A 21,466-nucleotide genomic window follows, 5' to 3' on the forward strand; every position below is an offset into this window, starting at 1 on the left:
GACTAAATATTATGGTAGGGTGAATTTCATTCTTGGAGCTTCTCCCTGAACTATCAAAAAGCTCATTACCCTCTCCCTACATGGGCATCAAACAATATAAGGGTCAAACTCTATCCGGAGGTGTTACAATGTATGTACCATTGGTGCTTTGGATCTTGGGGACAGTGTTTTGTGGTCCTGCTTATGAACAGAAAAGTGGGGAAAATGTATGATAGTATTGATACGAGCAAATTTGTATAACCCACAAGCTAGCCTGATCACTCCTATGTATAAGTCATACAGGTCCTTTTTTTTTATACGAATGAAAATGTAAATCTGAACTATTTCTATCACCTCAACCTGTTACCTCTAAAGGGGTCAATTGGGCCACTGTCGTTACTGACTTGAAAAACAAACAAACCTAGAAATATCACTCATTGTGATTAATATACCCCCACCCACAACTGAGGGAATTAGCTCAACCAGGATTAATTTTTTTACTTTTTAATGGGAAAAAAATGTTACCATGGCAATGCACTGTCCAACAGTGAATAAATGTATTGCTCACTTTTAGTGACATGTCCCGCATCTCAAGTCAAGTGCTCAAAAACTGAGTGAGCAAGATAAATAAACTGATGATTTCTATGGTTTTCATTAAAAATTGTATTACCATAGCAACACAATGTTGGACATTAAGAAAAAATGAAGTTTGCACAACTACATATATCATAGCCGTCACATGTGCCAAATTTCAAGCCAAATGCTTAAAGGACAAGTTCACCTTCATAAACATAAGGATTGAGAAAATGCAACAATGTTAGTAGAACACATCAGTGAAAGTTTGAGGAAAATTTGACAATCGATGCAAAAATTATGAATTTTTTAAATTTTTGTCTTGGAACCGCTGGATGAGGAGACTACTACAGCTTGTGAGTCATATGCGTACAACAGTATAAAGAAAATGTAAAAGAAAATTCAACATATTTTCACTTTTTTCGCATAATAAAAGAGCACTTGACTTGCCTCTTTCTAAAGGCAGGGGGAATAATATTACCCATAACATTTGTCGGTAACGAGTCAAGGGAATGTATACTTTTTTCAACAGATGGAATTTTGTGAAATTCTCTTTATATTTTCCTTATATTGTTGTACGCATTTGACATCTAAGTTATTCATACACTGCAGTAGTCTTCTCATCCAGCGGGTACTGCACAAAAACTTCAAAAATTCATAACTTTTGAACGGATTGTCTGATTTTCCTCAAACTTTCAATGATGTGTTCTACTAACATTGCTACATTCTCTCAATCCTTATGTTTATGAAGGTGAACTTGTCCTTTAAAGGCTGAGGGGCTTAGTTGAATTCACAATATCAGTGTATCATTTTCATTCAAAATATACTGTTACCATGGAAACACATTTTCAACACTGACAAAAGATTTTTTGCACATCTAGGTAATGTAGTGGTAACAATGTGCCAAATTTGAAGCCAAAATGCTCTAAAACAGAGAGATTTATAGGAGAATCGAAATGTTTGTATGATTTTCATTTAAAATGCACTGTTACCATGGCAACACATTGTTCAACAATGATGAAATATGAAATTTGCATATCTCTGTACTATAGTGGTTGCATGTGCCAAATTTCAAGCCAAATGCTCAAAGACTGAGGAAGTTACCTGAATCCACAATATTTTTGCATGATTTTCATTGAAAATATGCTGTTACTATGGCAACACATTGATCAACAATGGCGAAAGATTACGTATGCACATCTACGTACTATAGTGGTCACATGTGCAAAATTTCAAGCTAAATGCTCAAAGACTGAGGTAGTTACCTGAATCCACAATATTTTTGTATGCATTTTAGTGAAAAGATGCTGTAACCATGGCAACGCATTGTTCACCACTGACGAAAGATCAAGTTTGCACATCTATATGCTATAGTGGTCACATGTGCCAAATTTTAAGCAAAATGCTCAAAGACTGAGGGAGTTAACTGAATCCAAAATATTTTTGTAAGATTTTCATTCAAAATATGCTGTTACCATGGCAACACATTGATCAAAACTGATGAAAGATTATGGTTACACATCTACGTACCACAGTGGTCATGTGTGCCAAATTTCAAGCTACAATGTAAATGCTCAAAGACTAAGGGAGTTAGCTGAATCCACAATATTTTTGTATGCTTTTTGGTTAAAAAAAAGCTGTTACCATGGTAACGCATTGTTCACCACTGACGAAAGATCAAGTTTGTACATCTATACACTATAGTGGTCATGTGTGCCAAATTTCAAGTCAAGTGCTTGAAGACTGAGGGAGTTACCTGAATCCACAATATTTTCGTATGATTTTCATTCAAACTATAGGCCTACTGTTACCATGGCCACGCATTGATCAACAATGACGAAAGAGTCAGTATGCACATCTACGTACCATAGTGGTCACATGTGCCAATTTTCAAGCCAAATGCTTAAAAACTGAAGGAGTTAGGTTAATCCACACATTTTTGTATGATTGGTAAAAAAAAAAAAAATCTGCCGTTGCCATGGCAACTCATGAAATACTCATGGAAAAGATGTCTTGCACATCTGCCTGTGATAGCAGTCACACATGCCAACTTTGAAGTTAATTGCTCAAAAGAATGAGAAAGTAGGGTGATCCGCAAGTTTTTATGAAAATTTGCCGTTGCCATGGCAACGCATTACGCGATACTAACGAAAAAGGTCTTGCACATCTACCTTTGATAGCGGTCACACATGCCAAATTTGGGGTCAATTGCTCAAATAATGAGAGAGGAGTTCGATCCAAAACATTTTGTAATATTTTTTAAAACATTTGCCGTTGCCATGGCAACTCATTATGCAATACGAACGAAAAAGGTGTCTTGCATATCTTCCTTTGATAGTGGTAACAAATGCTAAATTTGGGGTTAATTGCTCAAAAAATGAGAGAGTAGCTCGATCCACAAGTTTTTATGAAAATATGTTGTTGCCATGGCAACGCATTATGCGATACTAACGAAAAAGGTGTCTTGCACATCTTCCTTTGATAGCGGTCACACATGCCAAATTTGGGGTCAATTGCTCAAAAAATGAGAGAGGAGTTCGATCCACAAGATTTTGCAACGGACCGACCGCCCGACCGACAGCCCGCCCGCCCAACTGACCAACCGACCGACCGGCCACCCAACCTCAGACATAGTGATTCCTATACCGGGTGTCCCCAAAAAAGCGGAACGGTGGATTTTCAGTACTTTGTGTTCTAAAAGTGATATATTTTTTGACATCATTAGAAAAAACATCTTCCGCAGAAGACAATGATACCAAAATCATTACATTTGGTTCACTACTTTTTATTCTACGCCATTTTCTATATGCAGTCATTTTCAAATTTCTGCGACTTATGAGATAATAATTTGGGCGCGACACGCGATCCATACGATGAATATTGTGTAAGCTTGTTGATCCATGTCAACAAAAGATACAGCTTCCACATTGGGTGCGCACGCACACACACACACACATACTTTTTTTTCCTAGCCCGCTCCCAATGTGAAAGCTGCATCTTTTGTTGACAAGAATCACCGAGCTTAAAGTGAAAACATAGTTTTGGTAAGGGTTTGAGAACCCATCTGGCACCATTTCATATTTGCTTGCAATATATTGAAAGAGTCTACAAAGAAACTTACCTGGCTGACGCGATTTGCCGGGATGATGAGTCATTTTGGAGTATTTTGAGAAAAATAATAAAAGTCGGAAAACCGACTTTTATTCCAGAAGGATCCAGACTAACTCGGTCTCAGGGAAAACTCGACCCTATTTCAGACAATTTACACGCAGTTCGTGATCGCCATATTCTACTGTAAACGAGGCCTAATTGAACAGACAGGAAAGTGCGTGCTAATCCCGTACAAAACAAATGGGCAGCGCGCAGTCCTCAAGCCTATACGCACATCATCTCAGTTGCTGAGACGCGCTGTCTTTGAAGTTATTGTTGTTTATCAAGAGTCTTTGATTGTTTTTAGAGGTGCTTGATAGGCGCACACTAATTTTGCACGTGCACCAGAGGTTTTTTGATGCGCACGTTTTAACAACTCGGACCATTACTGCGAGTAGTCAGAACGCGAAGTGCTAGTTTATACAGGCTGCTCCCATAGTACAACACTGTACAATCTAGAGGGACAACCAATACAACTCAGCCCGCCGTCAAAGCGAGGCCGAGTTATCTTCGAGTCCAAGTTTAGCCTGACCCCGTTCGGGTAAGTTCTGAGACTGAACCTTTTTGGTTAATATTTCGCATTTTTGTCGTTACCCATCGAATATCTTGTTATTACAGCGTTATTCCGCACATTTCCTAGGCATACGTTCACATTTGGGAGCGAAATTTGACAACTTTTGAAGGCGTACCAGAACTATGTTTTGGCTTTAAACAATATTCACCGTATGGATTGCATGTCGCGCCCAAATTATTATCTCTTAAGTCGCAAAAACCTGGAGAAATTTGAAAATGACTGCATTTACAGAAATTGGCATAGAATAAAAAGTATTGACCCAAATTTAATGATTTTGGTATCATTGTCTTCTGCGGAAGATGCTCTTTCTAATGATGTAAAAAAATATATCACTTTTAGAACGCAAGGTACTGAAAATCCACTGTTCCACTTTTTTTGGGACACCCGGTATACCCCTCCCCCACACACACACACTATGTGTGGGTGGGGGTATAAAAATTGTTTACTGTTATATCAATAGACCGATTCGAGCGACTGTTCATGGAAGTGCGCCCTCTTAAGGTGACGCTATAACTGGGGACCATCCAGGCCGGGCTGGCAAGCGCCATGCGAGCATGGCAAAGGTGCCAGTGGCAGCCAGTGCTTTTAAAACCTGGCACCAGCCGGCCTGCCGGCCAGCTATCTCTGGCAGCGATCGACGCGTCTGGCTTTGTGACAACTGCATTTTTTTTGCTCGCTAATTGTAAAATTCACGGTCCAACAGTGATTAGCAAAATTTGTGAAAATTAGACAACTTATACCGAGTATGAGTGAATGGGTAGGTGACATACAACTGTAGCCAAAACTTGAATTTCAAGGTAAATATCGGTACGATCCGTGAATGTTTGTAGACTCTATTTCTATGGCAATGACTTGGGTACTCGCGTGTAAGCCCCATATTTTCACATTTGTGTAAGAGAATGAAAACCGCTGGGGAGAACTTTACTATGGCTAGCCGCAGGCAGACATCTTGCAAGTAAGCCTAGACTGTTTAGAAGTTACCTGATATAATTAAATACAAATAAGGCAAGAGTCCAGACAAGACCTATTGACTTCTAGAACCCTACATCCTATGTCATTTTTGCTTGTCGCTAACTTCAGGCAAGCTTAAGTAAACCAAACGGAATACAGTCAGGGATCTAGGGCGTTTCTACACCGTATAAACTAAATTAAAGGACAAGTTCACCTTCATAAACATAAGGATTGAGAAAATGCAACAATATTAGTAGAACACATCAGTGAAAGTTTGAGGAAAATTGGACAATCGATGCAAAAGTTATGAATTTTTAAAATTTTTGTGTTGGAACCGCTGGATGAGGAGACTACTACAGCTTGTGAGTCATATGCGTACAACAGTATAAAGAAAATATAAAAGAAAATTCAACATATTTTCATTTTTTTCGCATAATAAAAGAGCAATTGACTTGCCTCTTTCCAAGGGCAGGGGGAATAATATTACCCATAACATGTATCGGTAACGAGTCAGGGGAATGTGTACTTTTTTCAAAAGATGGAATTTTGTGAAATTCTCTTTATATTTTCCTTATATTGTTGTACGCATGTGACATCTAAGTTATTCATACGCTGCAGTAGTCTTCTCATCCAGCGGGTACTGCACAAAAACTTCAAAAAATCATAACTTTTGAACGGATTGTCTGATTTTCCTCAAACTTTCAATGATGTGTTCTACTAATATTGCTACATTCTCTCAATCCTTATGTTTATGAAGGTGAACTTGTCCTTTAAAGTTGCCTGATGTCAACAACCAACTTGAAAGCTTCTACTGTTCTAGGTCTAAGTAACATTGCAAAACATCGTGCTAACGCCTAATATTATAATCTACAAAAGTGATTTTCAAATTAAACTTTCTTAATAATATGATTATGAAGCGGATGTTTGCCCCCATCCATGGTTTGATATTTATGTATAAGTATCAATATGAAAATTCAAATTCAGAGTTTCAGGCCAAAATTGAATAGCTAGATACCTAGGCATGCTTTTTCTTCTCCTCAAAATATAACTTTGTATTTTCCCGTCAGTATACAAAATTTATTTCTATTATTTTGATGTCTATCGTTTATCCTTCGCACTTTGTACTGTATATATGCTTATGATGGATTTTCTGATTTACCTTGTGTTATGTTTTGTTGTAAGAAAAATTGAGAATGAAATAAATAAATGGTCAATGCAATGCAACTTTGAAGAAGTAAAAACAATATAAGAATTTAACCCATCTTGAAACATTTATTTGCCTGTAGTGTAGGCTGTAAAGTGTTTGTCGTAATATAGCCAGGAAGTGTATTTAAACTTTGGAAAGTAGTGCAAAAAGCATAAAAAAGCAGTGAATTATCAAAATCTTTGATCTTGTCTTCTAAAATGAACAACATATTTTACGAATATGCAGTGATAGGCTAATTAAATAGAGGATCTAGTAGGCATAGGCCTAACTCTGTTTTAAAATCTGTGCTGTGCATTTTTTATACTGTATGTATTTCACTTGTCTCTATTCATCATGCGTCAGTGTTGAATGAATTTCACATACTGCCATGCAGCTTCCATTTCCGTTTTTTACTGTTATTCGTGCACCTTACAACTGCATAATATGTTTTCCAGATCCTTCCTATGAAGTTTTCATTGTAGATCAATATGTCTGAATCACTCAATTTGTCCAAAAGAAAGGCATTAAAAGTCGCTGAAAGATTTTCGCACACTAAGTAAACAATCACAATATCAGCGTGGCGGCTGCTGGCACAGTGCCGGCACGCATAGTTAGCGGGCAGCCGCGGCTGCCGGCTAACTATGCGCGATGGGTGCGCTAGGCTGCTGAGCCAACTGGGTACGCCAGTGGAACTCGCGTAGCTAGCTCGCTGGAAGCACTGTTGGCCCCCAGCTATGGCGACCGATATAGCGCCGCTAGCGGCGGTAGGTGTACAGGTCATTGAAATCGAATTGGTTTATACTGTATGCTTTCCGAATGAATGGCGTAAAGCAACTGCACCTCCTTATTGCAAGCACAATACCGAACACATGGAAACTCCTCTGTGGCAAAATGAGATAAAATGCATCCATGTGCACAAATGTGCACCCAGAGGTTTCGTTCTTGAATAAGAGCCATATTTTCACACAATTAAGTGGATTCCAAATACGGTGCGCCACCTATCGGTTGTAGCGGACATGCCGATTTTCAACTTTGGGGTCGACATCGCGCTATGCAGCTAGAGCTACGCTGCAGCGCGCGCAGCAGACAGTAGCTGCATGCGCAATGCACTGTTTACTGTACAATAACTGTACTGGCCTAGCGCCTGGCGATTGGTATACGTGGTAACTAGAGGTACGCGTTACGGTCGCCACAAAGTACAGTGGACTTAAAAAAATGGCAGACCCCCCAAGACCTAGCTGTCTTCCGGCGAATGCGAGTAGACGAACTGAAGAAATACCTGAATGATCGTGGCAGTCAGGAGAAGCGGGCCAAGCCAGACCAGAAGGCCAAGAAGCACAAGGAGGCTTTGGCAGCCCTGGTTGAGTCTGTTTAGAACAGCAGGTAAGTAATAATTTGGCATGTGAAATGCCTTTTTTTTCCAACCAGCTTTGGTGTCTTTTGCCAAGGAAATAAGTCAAAAGCCAAGCCTGCATTTTGGAGTGTACATTCGTCGCATCGAACATGCCACACGGAAAAGCCAGTTTGCTGCTAATACCATACCGTATTGATCTATCTCTCGATCTCGCAATTGATATCCGGCCGGCCCAACCCGGGCGCCCGCCCGCTCGGCGCGGCCGGCTGAGCTGAGCTGCGCTGCTGCATGTGCATATTATAATGCGAGTAATTTTGATGTCGACTTTTTCCCATAAGGCATTGCGGATTTCGGCCTGTCCGCTACAACCGATAGGTGGCGCACCGTATATGGAATCCACCCAATTGTCAAAGTGTTAACAATATTTGAATTTATTGAATGATAATCCACTACAATTGTACTGTCAAAACTTTCCTGTTATTTACCTAAACTCTCTCAGCATTTTACCAAGTGCTTGCATTTGTACCATTTCTCACATCAAGTGCAAATTTTTGGTCGTAATTTTTGCTTCATTAAAGCTACCTGATAAGGATGAAAATTGAAATGCAATGTACTGTACCAGAATGGCGCAGTTAAACTCCTTTTCCTTGTTGGCAAAGTGAGCCTGAAGAAACTCCAGGAAGTTCCATGGGTACATGCCATACAGACGATGAAACAAGGCATACACTCCAGCCTGCAGGTGGAGCTGGTGCACATCATGGACATCTCCTGCATCAACACAAATCATGACAAGAGGCATTTATCATCTCATTAATATTTTCTTCCCTTCTCTTCCCTATTGCTCTCTTCTCTAATTCGCTGAGCATCGAAGGGTCCTCAAAAAGGAAAATTTCCAATACCGTAGAATCTCTCATTGTGAAACCACGTTTTCATATAACCAAGCAACATCCTTGACAATAACAGAATGCATCTTCATTGCCAATAGCTAAAAAAAAAAAAAAAAAAAAAAAAGAATTTGAGACTTGTTCAGTCTACATACAAGTGAAATTGGTGTGGTATGATGAATATATCATACCAGGTGAAAATACAAACACAACGTTCATCCATGATAGAAAACTATAAATGCGAATCAAGAAATGTTGCCACCGGTTTAACCCTAACTAGGCCAGGGGTGGTATTCTGAACACTGTTTTATCTCCGTTGTAACTTGTGTGTTGTAACTTCTGCTGTACATTTGTAAGTCTGTGAGTTACAACACCGCTAAAACAATTGTAAATCGGTATTCTGAAAACTGTTTTAACCCTATTCTAACTGGGCTATTTGAGACCAAGTTTTTACTGAGGGGGGCCCAGGTCAATTTGACCCCCCTTCAGATCTCGGCCGCTGATGGGGCGATTGCCACAAAATTTTGCCTGAACATAGAGCCGGATGTCAACTACAAGATTACACAGTCATACAATCCAAAAATATTGATTTTCTATTTTTAGTAAATCAATTATGCAAAGTTATGCATGAAATCATATTCTCCGCTGTAACTCCATTAAAAAGACTGAAGGATTTCTAAATTTGTGTCAGAATTCCTCAAGACACATTAAACAATTTTCTTGCAAAAAAATAGCACAATCAAAATCAATTTCTTTTGTTTTTTATTGTTGTTAATTTCTTATCTATTTCATTGTTTTTTCAATCTTTTGTTTTCTATTGTTTTTTTCACCAAAATTTATTGCAGGCACTCTTTCAAGCTTATCTACATTACAATTTATTAATTTCAATGATTTAAAGTTGAAATAATCTAATTTATGTCAATTTAAAAAAAAAAAAACACAATTTGCATTGGATTTGCACACGATATCATGAATTAGAGCCGTTTTTGGGTTGACATGCATATGCAAAACATTACGTAACATCAGAACGAAGTACCCGGACGTTGCAAATTTGGTCTCAAAATATGCGGGAGACTTCAATGAAAAAAGCCATGAAACGATGCGGCAAAATCTTTGCGCGTTGCGGAATCGTGGCGCGAAACGTCGAGGGGGGGTCAATTTGACCCCCCCCCCCCCAGTTAGAATAGGGTTAACGGTGTTGTAAGTCATGAAAACCACACCCATCACAACAATCATATCCAATAGGAAATATTGTTAGAAGTAGCATCTAAGACATTCTAACCAATAAGATCGCTCCCTTGGGCAAATGCGCCTTGCTTAAAGACCTAATAAAATGCGTGCAAAATGTTTTAATATGCAAAAGAAATGTAAAATATATGTCATGATTATCAATGTAAATATGTTTTCAGTGTCGTTCTGGTTTTTATCGCTTCTAGGAACTCCCCCAAATATCACATTTTTGGAGGACCTCGTCGCAGCTTTTGCGAAAAAAATATGTCATGTGACCAACACCCCTGAACCGATTGATGACGTATAAAGCACGGAGTTGGTTGTGCTCAGTTAGCAGACGCCGCTCAGCACTAGCACTTACTAGCTTGGTACATGCGTGTACACGTAAGCTAGCCTAGCCAGGCCTGGGCCCGGGATGTGCACTCCCGGTCGACCCACTGACTGTCGACATGTACGCATTAGTACCACGTACATTATCACAAAGTAAAGTAAGTTAGCTTGCACAAATACCTGGTACCTCGAGCATAATGTCTTCCCCTACATGGGTAAACTTCGACATTGATGATGATCATGATGATGAAGACTGCAGCTCTGACGATAGCGGATAGGAAGAAGAGAAGGCACATGAAGTTGAAGGGGAAGATGGGGAGGGAGAGGCAGCCGATGAACCAGAACGTTATCGTGGGGCTGCACCTTACCGATATGAACCACCTGAATCTCCCGCTGCCAGTGCAAGAGTGTATGAACATGGCACCAAGTCCGAGAATAGACCTCACGGAAACGATCGCCTGGGAAATACAGAGTGGTATGTGTGGTATTCCCCCATAGTTTAACGTTAGAAAGGATATACACCGTACTGTATTCTGCATGATTGACACTGTAAGGTGTAATTGTTTGTCTAGTAAGTAGTAGAAAAACAGACCCAGCTCGCTCACAAAGTGAGCGGCTACTTCGGCCGCCGCAAGCGGGAGCGTCCCGGCCGTGGCCTGGCCTGTCGGCCGGCGCTATCAAGTTAAACTAGTAGTAGTAGTCTACTAGTAGTAGTAGTCTACTAGTAGTAGTAGTCTACTAGTACTACTACTAGTAGTAGTACTAGTACCTCTAGGTCTAGTAGACTAGTAATAGTAATAGTAGCAGAATCTTTGGTAGTAGTACAGAGGCTACACTCTATACATTAGGGGGATTACAGTACCGGTATGTTACAGGGTGGGTCGTGGCTCAAAAAAAAGAAAAGAAAAAAGGCCTAACCAGTTTCCCATGGTCAGTTTCTGCAATAATTGTTATCAGTAATTTAGATGTGCCATTTTCTAAGAAAAATTATACCAAGAATGATCATCAATTTTGCTCGAGTAGTTTTTGTTTTATGCTACAAATCATACTGTGGAAGGAAGCCCTACCGCCGTGCTTATCTACCAATGAACGCCACGGTGGGGCTGAATTCAAGAGTAGGCCTAGGCCTGCAGGTCGAGTCGCCGTAGTATTAGTACAGACACGCAGTGGTGGGGCTATCGTGAAATAGGCCCCACTGCAGTGCGCGTGCACTCGTGCGTTTATAGCAAGCAAGGGTAGGTCCTAGGGTTAGGGTTAGGTAGGGTTGTGTTTTATGGTTAAATTGGCCGTTAAATTAGTCGAGGGACATATTAGGAAGTCCTTTTCGCGGCATTCACGAGTATTATACTGTGAAAGGAAGCCCACCGCCGTGCTTATCTACCGATGAACGCCACACGGTGGGGCTGAATTCACGAGTATAAACAGGCGAGTCGCCGTAGTATTAGTACAGACACGCAGTGGTGGGGCTTGTATCACGATTTTGCCTACAAATCTATGTAAGCTTAGCGTTGCCCCGAGTGCGAAGTATCCTTTTCTCACCACAGTCTTCATGGTCTTACAGTGAAAATAATGGATATCCAAGTGTACCACAGTTGTAACCTGTATTGTTGGCAGTACTAAATCCGATACAATTCATTAAATATTCTTTTGTCCAAAGGACAATGACAATAGTGCAGTGCAGCGCTAGCTATGCGCTCGCTAGCTCGCTCCCCCGCCAGCGCTAGCCACCGGCCGGCTGTCACTGTGCCGCGCTAGCCTTGCTAGCTCGCTGGTTATGGCTAGGCTGGTTGGACAATCGATATCGACGACTCCGATCTTTGACGTCATCACAGTTTAGAAGTGATAGTGCGCCGCGTGCGGTGAAAGTATAGAAAGTTTTCCAAAACCGAGGAAATTACATCCATTATGTTAACAAATATACAACAAAATTCAGAACAGTGAAAAACCCCGCACGACCATAGAAGTACTTAGAATTTAACATTTAATATTATTACATCATTAAGAAAAAAATTTCTAAACCATTTTATTAGGTCTTTAACTTTGCGCGTTTTAACAAGCGCTCATTTTCTGGCGTGCGCACTTGACAAGGACAATGGCATGCGCAGGTAAAGAGAGTCAGAGATAGAATAAAGTTACAACAGAAGCTTGATCATTTATGCCTTCTTACAGGTTTTGATGTATAGTTGGTGCGGTAAGGGGATTCAAAAAGCTATCTCAAATTGAGTCTTTTTATTTAAAATTTTGTTTAAAAATTAATAAGATATTTGTCGTTCATAAGAGGAATCCATATTTCATGGTTTATGGGGAACTAGATGCTTAATCTAAATCAAAATAGGCCCTTGCAAACCATGTTATTATTGATATTATTATTATTATTATCATTATCATTATTATCATTATTTGCACAGGATTGTCCATTAGAGGGATGTGAAATTATCATGCTTAATTGTGTTTTGTTAACTATTTTTGTTGTTATCGGCACTCACGGCATTCAGAAGATTAGATCTAATTGACTTCCTGATATTTGGGAAAAATTTGATATCCATGTCTGCTTTTTGAAATCTCTCGTAAAACAAGCACTTATGAAATATTTTGAAACACCCAAAGGTTCTCAAAATGAATTCTTATTAGTGAAGATAGTGAAATCACAAAAGTTTAATATTTTGAAAGATGAATAATCATAAATGGTACCACAAATAGAGTTAAATGACTTTTACTTTTTTATAACAATTAAGTATACTTCAGAGGAAACTTTTTAAAAGAAGGTCTCTGGCATGGTATAGGAAGTTTTGTATTTATGAGTTTGTGTTTTAGTACTTAAAACAAACTGCCGGCGGTGCCGGTAACCTTTCTGTTCATGTGTTTGTGTTTTTACCTATGTGCATATTATGCTATGTGTATATTTGCAAGGTTACTGTTACTAAATTTTGTATTGTGGAATGAGTTTACATTTTGTCAAACTGCTTTATCTTTTGCCATTCTGTACATACATTGTTTTTATATTTTGTATATATTTTTTTGAACTCGCATACCGCAATACTGAGTTAATAAATTATCTCAGGATACAAACAGAAGTTAAAATGAAAGTTACAACAGAGTTAAAACACTTTCTACGCTGTTTCATCTCAGAAGCATAAATTTGCGCGTGGTATGAGTTACAACAGAAGATAAAACAGTTTTCAGAATACCGTGTAATCTAATGGGTGCATAGATTTGAGCCCAAAGTTACGCGCGTGCGCATACCCCAAAGACAACGGTATGCGCAGGCAAAGAGAGCGCGAGATAAAACACAAGTTACAACAGAACTTACAACAGAAGTTACAACAGAGATAAGATGGTGTTCAGAATACCGATTTGTTACAACAGACTTACAACAGAGATAAAACGGTCTCAAAATACAGGCTATTTAGGTAGATGATAGAGCCGCGGAGGCCCCCCTCCAGATCTTGGCCATCAACCACGCGATCGCAATGAAATTCGGCACACACATTGCCCGTGACATAATCTATAAAACTTTGTGGAGTTATTTTTTAAAAAGATATGATTCATGCTAAATGCTTTGCATCATGTGTGAAATCAAAATTTTTTTATACGAATCACTAAATAAACTCCAAAAAGGCATATTTTTTGGTGTACACATTCTCTCTGGTGTTCTCTGCCAATGTAAGTGAAAAAAATTGTGTCATCAAAAGGAATTTCTATTACGTATTTCGTTTTTTAAAACTTCCTTATGTATATCTTTGTTTTTACCACTTTTTTGGTTTCAGAGGTTTTTTTTTATGAAATTGGCCGGTGACACTGTTTTGAACATCAAAACATGATAGTTATTAGTTTTTATCAATAAAAAGCAAAAATAATCATGGTTTCAAGAAATTTATCTGAAAGCAAATGAATTCAAATTTTTAAGCAATTTTTGGTCTGACATGCATGTACATATTTATGCGTAACATCAAAACCCTGTACCTGCGCGTCACAAATTTGAAGTCAGAAGATGTGGAAGACTCGAAAGGAAAGTCATGAAACATTGCGGTGATAGCTTTTCTGTGATGGCGAGATATTGCACAGAATGTCGAAGGGGGCCTCCCACGGTTAAGAAACAGGGCATCCTTCCTCAGTCAAAAAAGACAAAAAAAGACAGCTCAATAGATAAAAACTAGAAATGTCACTATGGCAACTGAAATGCCTCCACTATATCACTTTATTCTCCAGTTAGGTCTTTAGTACATCCTGTCAATGCACGACAACAGTTTCACATGATGACAAAATCTGGCAATAATATGCCATTTTCATGACATTACCTTGAGCCATTTCCAAAATATGGAAAAAATAGTGAAGTTTGTACATTTCTATTTTGGCTTCTGACCCCATGGCCAAAATCTTTCCTTACAGAATCACTGTGCAGTACAGAATGTATACATCAAATTTGATTCAGTGAATACATTCAGTGATTTCAAAGGTATGAAAAAAAACCCGCAATTTCAGCAATAAACAGTGTAATTTTAGCATTTTAACCCGACCTTTCACATTTGACCTCTAACCCCATGGCCAAAACTTCCAAAGAGAATCATTGTCAGGCAATTATACATGTGTATGTACTAAGTTTCATGAAGATATCTTGAGCCATTTCTGAGACATGGATGAACAAAATGTGGAATTTTAGCATTTTCACTTGACCTTTGTTTACCTTTGACCTTTAGCCTTTAGCTTGCCCAAGAAAATCTTGATCTGGTAATAAATGTTAGGTACATTGTATGTTATGTTTCATGAAAATACCTTCAGGAATTGCAGAGATATGAGGGACCCCATGGCCAAAACATATAACATATCATAATAATTTATATATGTGAAAGATCCTGCATTTCAATATAATTAATTGAGGACATTTCTGCAAGTTATATATTTGAAGAATAATGTTTACATCTACAAATACATGTCTTGTTGTAAAAAGTACACTGGCCATCGAGTGCCACAAAGTTCACCTGGCTTATGCACATTCCAGGTTGCTAGACGTGCAAATATCTCACAGATATCGTGTAGGAAAGGTCCCACCTGACTGGGAATCATTGGAAGAAGGATTGTGACCATGAGCACACCACACATTAGCACTGGGATGTCGGTGTCCGTCTAGGATGCCAAAGAAAATATAACAGTGCATTATATTGGGAACATATCTGGCACAGCAACATTTAAACAAACCAGGCAGCTGTACAAATCACTGTGGGTACAATATATAGATGATGACTGGCGGAGGAGGGGACATACTGAATGTTCCACCCGAAGGGTTTGAAATGCTAATGAGGGAGGTTATAAGTCCCGAGACAAAGTCGAGGGACTTATAGCCTCCTGAAATACATGTAGCATTTCAAACCCTGAGGGTGAACGTTTGGTACATGTTCCTGACAACAAAAGTCATCATCTGTTATATTATATGGGTTAGTCAAATACAAATTGTACGTCAAATACTCAGTACGTCAACGTCAACCATTTACCATCGACCAGCAGCACACAATGCAATGAATAGCTCGCTCGCGCAGAGCCAAAATTCACTGTGCGCGCGCGTCGCGGTCCTCGGCCTCTGCCATTTATTTTGTTGCCTGAAAATGTTTTCCCATGGGAGAACATTACGAAGAATGTTCGCCCATGGGCGAACATAACGAATGTACCTCCATCACGTGACTGTGTTTAGCCAATCACTAACCGATATTTGACTAACCCATTTAATATTGCTCTTTACTACATTGTATATCATGATTGGGTAGCAATGGCCTATCTGTCTGCCCTGTCTCCTCTTTTCACACGTATTCTCACATTTGCAACTTTTATTAATTTCTTGACTTTTGAGTGTTTTTATAGACATTACTTACATGGTGAACTAAACAAGCTCTTTCGCAGATCTAATCCATATTTGAAACAGCATAGACACCAACGTGCCCTTACACCATGTTTGGTCAAAATCTGTAGATTATTTCTTGACTACCCATTATCTCATTGATATTATTAAAGATCAACCTGGACCAAAGCAGCAAATCAAAATGAGCACGTTAAACATTTACATCAATAAAACTTTAATGGTTGCAAAATTCTGCTGCCCGATTGTTAACTTTTACTAATAAGTTTGATTCCATATCACCAGTTCTCCGTTCCATACATTGGTTACCTGTAGAAAAGAGGATTATTTTCAAGATTCTGTTATTAGTACATCATTCAGTTCATTCTTACCCCCCCCCCCATACCTAAGTAATTCTGTTCAAAAATACCATCCGACACGGAGTCTACGTTCATCATCAGATGTGTTGTTACTCCAAACACCCAGAGTAAAAAATGGATGGGGTGATCGAGCTTTCTCCGTTATGGGACCAAAATTGTGGAATCAGTTACCTATTCAGTTAAGGGAACTGTCATCTACAGAGACATTCAAATCCAAACTTAAGACTAATCTGTTCCTCTCACACTGAGGACTGTAATAGCTGTATGTCATTAATGTTCGGAACAATGGGTTTTTTTTAATTGGTATATGTTGTATTCTTTACTTGGTATATATTTGTTTTTCGTTTACCATTTTCTTCTTTGTTGACATGTTTGAACATGTATGCATGTATATACATTTTTTCATTTTTGAAGCGCCATGAGCACTGAAAAAGTGGACCTGCATGCTATACAAGTAGCCACTATCATTATCATTATTAATACAGATGACACTGTGGTTGTCATTGTGTCTCATGCTTGTGTACATGATATCATCATTTCCTAAAAATTCCAATATCTTCACACGATGACTGAATCAATAGAAATTATTACACTTATAGTTAGATGATTTTTAAAAGGACTGTACACCAAGCAGCAATGGAAACATAGCACACTAGTAGTTACTTTGTACACTTGACACTATTCTCAAACACTGGTGAATACCAGCGAAATGGGAAGTAACAATTGTTTGTACCTTGAGGCAGGTGATGAGGGAAGCAAAGAGGGGTGTCTGGACAATCTTGTAGAGCCAGGAGGGTTGCCGCCGGACAATGTGACTCAATAGGGTAAGGGCAGGAAGTCGGGAGCTGCTTGACTTCAGGCACTCATTCAGCTTGTCCAACAGGGGCTGTCCATGGAAAATATACCATGCAAATAAAAAAGAATATTTGTATCCATTGAGTCCACCTTCTTCATTTTTCAGAGTTTAAAATTTCAGTTGGCAGTTGAATTCTTAAAATGAAATCACTGATAAAATGTGAAACTCATTTTTGGTCATCTATCTCTTGACACGATGGGAAGATCAAAACTAAAAATGTCTAAATAACGATGTAGTTCTTGTTCACTCTTGCAAACCTGTAAGCAAATGAAGTCACTTATGAGAAAATTAAGTTACTTTCGAAGATTTGTACTTTAAAGCAGTTCACTTAAAGGATACTAAAAAAAACCCCAATACTGACAAAACAGCTGAAGGTTATCAATTGCTTATTTTCCTTCAATTTTTTTGGAATTACCAACAGACTGCAAGCAATGCACCTGAGCCCTATAATGTTTATTAGAAAACATGTATTCAACACCTTTCTCTGCATTAGATCGTGTTATGTGACAGAGAGACACAAACAGAACAGTTTCATTAAGCTTGAGCTCTTCAATAGAAAGGTTCACATGCTTTGACAAAACAGTGATATTGTTTTCTTCTCAACTACACCTGAAGAAATGTCATGAAATCGCAATATTCAAATAGGTTTGTATACAAATATCATAAGATAAGAATGTTATAATTCATAGATTCACATGCTTCCATGAAATAGTGACATTGGTTACAAATATCCATATATGCAAATTTCACCAGGCAGTCATGTCATCATCTCAATATATTCAAATAGGCTCGTACATTAAAAAAAAAAATCATTAGAACATAAGCCTGATGGATAACCCTTTCAAAGGCCGCCGCACCTTTGCCATTATCTTTCATGACCACCTTCTCTAAGTTAAATGCATATTTTGATATTAATTTGTGACGGTCAGATTAACATAAAGACAGTCCGACTACAATAACACATCAAAATTTCAAGTAAAATGCACATGTAGGCATTTGCTTGAACATTCGTGCAAAGCAGTGCCCATTCTCAAATATCAACACCATTTTCAATCATTAATTAGACGTAATGATCAATTAATAGAATTATTGTTATGATCTTTGAAGTCAGTGAATAAATTAACATTTGATATTGACCAGAAAGAAATACATACAAAAAATTTATCCAGATACATAATTGGTGAGGTGCAAAAATAAATATATCTGCCAAGCCATTATGAATCTCTCATGTGTAACATCTTATTTGAAAGATGGTGGGAGATCAGGGGTTTTGGGTTAACATAGGCTGCGTTTATCAACTCCTTTTCTCGGCAGAAACAGGTTATCCAAACAGCTTTCAAGGAATTTTTACGAGTTGATAAACGGAAAGCTGTTTTGAAAGCCCTTTAGGAAAGTCTTTTACGAAAGGGTGCATTTATCAACTCTCCTTTCTCGGCAGAAACAGGTTATCCAAACAGCTTTCAAGGAATTTTCACGAGTTGATAAACGCAAAGCTGTTTTGAAAGCCCTTTAGGAAAGCCTTTTCGAAAGCCCCAAATTTGTGGCGATCCGAACAGGTTTCCTAAACAGGTTATCAGAAACCTGTTTGTAAAAGCCTTTCGAAGTTGATAAACGCAAAGCTGTTTTGAAAGCCCTTTAGGTCGCCCTACTGCGGTTACGCAACCATGCGTTTCCGGTTTCTGAAAAGACGCGCGCCACGTAAAGTGCACACGAGTACGTGTACACAGGTGTATACATACAGCTGTGTGTAATGCACGCATATGCTTGGAACAAGGAGGTGTTTCTTTCACCAACAAGGTTTGAGAAATAGAGTAACAACAGTCTCATTCCCTTTGATCCCATGTCTCATGCCGCCACTCAGAAATATTTGAAGTATGTGCTAAACTGGAGCTGCCTCACAGACAGGAAGACAATTGATTCATGTGCCATTGTATCATGACTCGTCACTCTCACAGGAAGATATGTCTTTATGATGGTAATTGCTTTTCGCCGTCCCTTCTTAGAAAACAAGCGGCACATTAATAGTACAGGCAGTCAGGGCTTTAGAAAGGGCTCTCGAAAGGGCTATGGAAAGGGCTATGGAAAGGGCTATCGAAAGCCGTTTAAACAGGGGAAAGTTGATAAACGCAGCCGACGAAAACAAGCGGCACATTAATAGTACAGGGAGTGGACAGGGCTTTCGAAAGGGCTATGGAAAGGGCTATGGAAAGGGCTATCGAAAGGGCTTTCGAAAGTCGTTTAAACAGGGGAAAGTTGATAAACGCAGCCATAGATGTATAAACTTGACCCACAAAGTAGCAACCCTTCGTCGCTCAGTTTCCATTGCCAATGTTCAAAATTTCTCGGCGACAAGAAAAACCGTTTACAACAATGAAAACTATTTGTGAATTTGATTGCAATTGTTTACGATTTTGATTGCAACTGCTGACAACCCCAGGCGAAACCTATAATTCCCTAGAATTTGCTACATTCGTAAACCTTTACTGCTCAGTAAGATTGTACTTCTTATGTATCTTTGGAAAGGTTACAAGTACATGTACACCATTTTTTCTTGTTTAAGCTATTAAAGAACACTCATTCGAATTGTAGCGTTTGTGATAACAGTTAGGCCTATTCTTTAGTGTGAGTTGTAGCGCAATATTCCATTGGCAATGTTGTTCCTTCACGGCCCTTGGAAAGACACTTTATAAACTTATGGCATGTCACCTTGATTCTCCATATCGCATATAGGCGATATCAAGTGATATCGTACGATACCTCCGATATCAAACCTCTCAGGCTGGGACAGTAACTTCCGGTTTCATGTGTGCGAGCTAGCACGATGCACTACCGGCGAACATTTTTTTTCCGTACATGGAAACGCTATGGGACACTATTCATCGTGCATCATGATTGTCAGCCAAGGCAGCCGGCGCCGCGGCATGGCGAGCATGGTTCGAAGAAAATGCAGTCGACTGTGGAGAGCAGGTACCATACCTGCCAACATTTCAAGATGAAATATCTTACTCGTGGATTGCAAAAATCTTATTTTATATGCAAACTGAAGTTAAAAATCTTACTTTCAGTCAAATCTTCAGATAATACACATGAAAGGTATATCTAAATATTTTTGTAAAATCTTATTTCTCTGACAGAAAATCTTATTTTGCTATTTTTAATGTAAAAAATCTTACTGAATCTGATAAAATCTTATTAGTTGGCAAGTATGAGGTTCACGCGCAGCTCTCATGAAATGTACAACTTTACAAGCTACAACCTTTACCACTATTCATACATGCATAAATAGCCAAATAAGAGCTCTTCCGAAATCTTTTGCACGCCCTTTTTGTCGATCAGGTACTAGTATTCGTAAGAAAACATTGCTACTACAGTAGGCCTACTTCGTACTTGGCTATGAAGCGGACATGTATTCACAATCGACTTCTCAGTGTTGCCAGTGACTCGAGCATCGCGAGTGCACTTTCGAAAGACAACGATAAGATCATTACCAATCCACATGTAAACTAATAATAGTAGATCGAACTTCAGTAGAGTCTAGTTCTGCGTTTTCAAACTGATTAGTCAATTAGACGTACGTGATATGTGAGCGTGATTGTATCCAATGTACAGAGTTCTATGTGTGTGCAATGTGATGTGTGTTGTAGAGCTATCGCAAGCGACAGTTCAGTTTCCTGCAGTTAGTTGTTCACTGATCGGACGAACCTCGTGAGTGCATGCAGTGACATGTTTATGCACGAACGTTTGTACATGCACAACACACACACACGTACTAGTAGCTAGCTTGCTGCATCGGGCGTGCACTGCATGCACACGCGATCCACACAATAATAATAATTTTTATACATAGAGTAATAAATACGTTTCATGTGTACACAGAGAGTAGGCCCATAGCGTTTCCATGTACGGAAAAAAATATTCACGGCCTATGCATGTGGTGCACCTCTACTGCTCGGAGCATGGATATTTGTCCAGTTTTTTCCTTTTAGCATCGTCAGAAGTACACTCTGCTGCCTCACAGAAAAACCCCATGGTGTAATGGATAGTTATATTCGGGGAATAAACAAAGTCAAAACAAATATATTTCTTTGGATCCAAAGCAAAGCTTGTAAGTTCTCCTATAGAAAAGCACACATGCAAATCAATAACCGAAAGTTACTGTACCAGCCTGAGAGGTTCAATATCGGAGGTATCG

At 39.0% G+C, this 21,466-nt stretch overlaps 1 protein-coding gene across 1 annotated transcript in view; it reads right to left on the reverse strand.

The window, feature by feature from the left end:
• Positions 1–17,304, reverse strand: part of LOC139714710 (hamartin-like) — a gene marked incomplete at both ends in the record, with an annotated part of 29,462 nt that extends 12,158 nt beyond the window's left edge. The window contains 3 exons of the mRNA XM_071626384.1: positions 8,387–8,535; positions 15,191–15,335; positions 17,152–17,304. Of these exons, the coding sequence (XP_071482485.1) occupies positions 8,387–8,535; positions 15,191–15,335; positions 17,152–17,304 (447 nt within the window). The remainder of the gene's footprint in view (positions 1–8,386; positions 8,536–15,190; positions 15,336–17,151) is intronic.
• Between the last annotated feature and the right edge of the window lie 4,162 nt (positions 17,305–21,466).

The sequence above is a fragment of the Diadema antillarum genome, unplaced genomic scaffold (genome assembly GCF_040938485.1).
Source record: "Diadema antillarum isolate AM-2024a unplaced genomic scaffold, OU_Dant_1.0 seq00002393_RagTag, whole genome shotgun sequence".
Lineage (NCBI taxonomy): Eukaryota > Metazoa > Echinodermata > Echinoidea > Diadematoida > Diadematidae > Diadema > Diadema antillarum.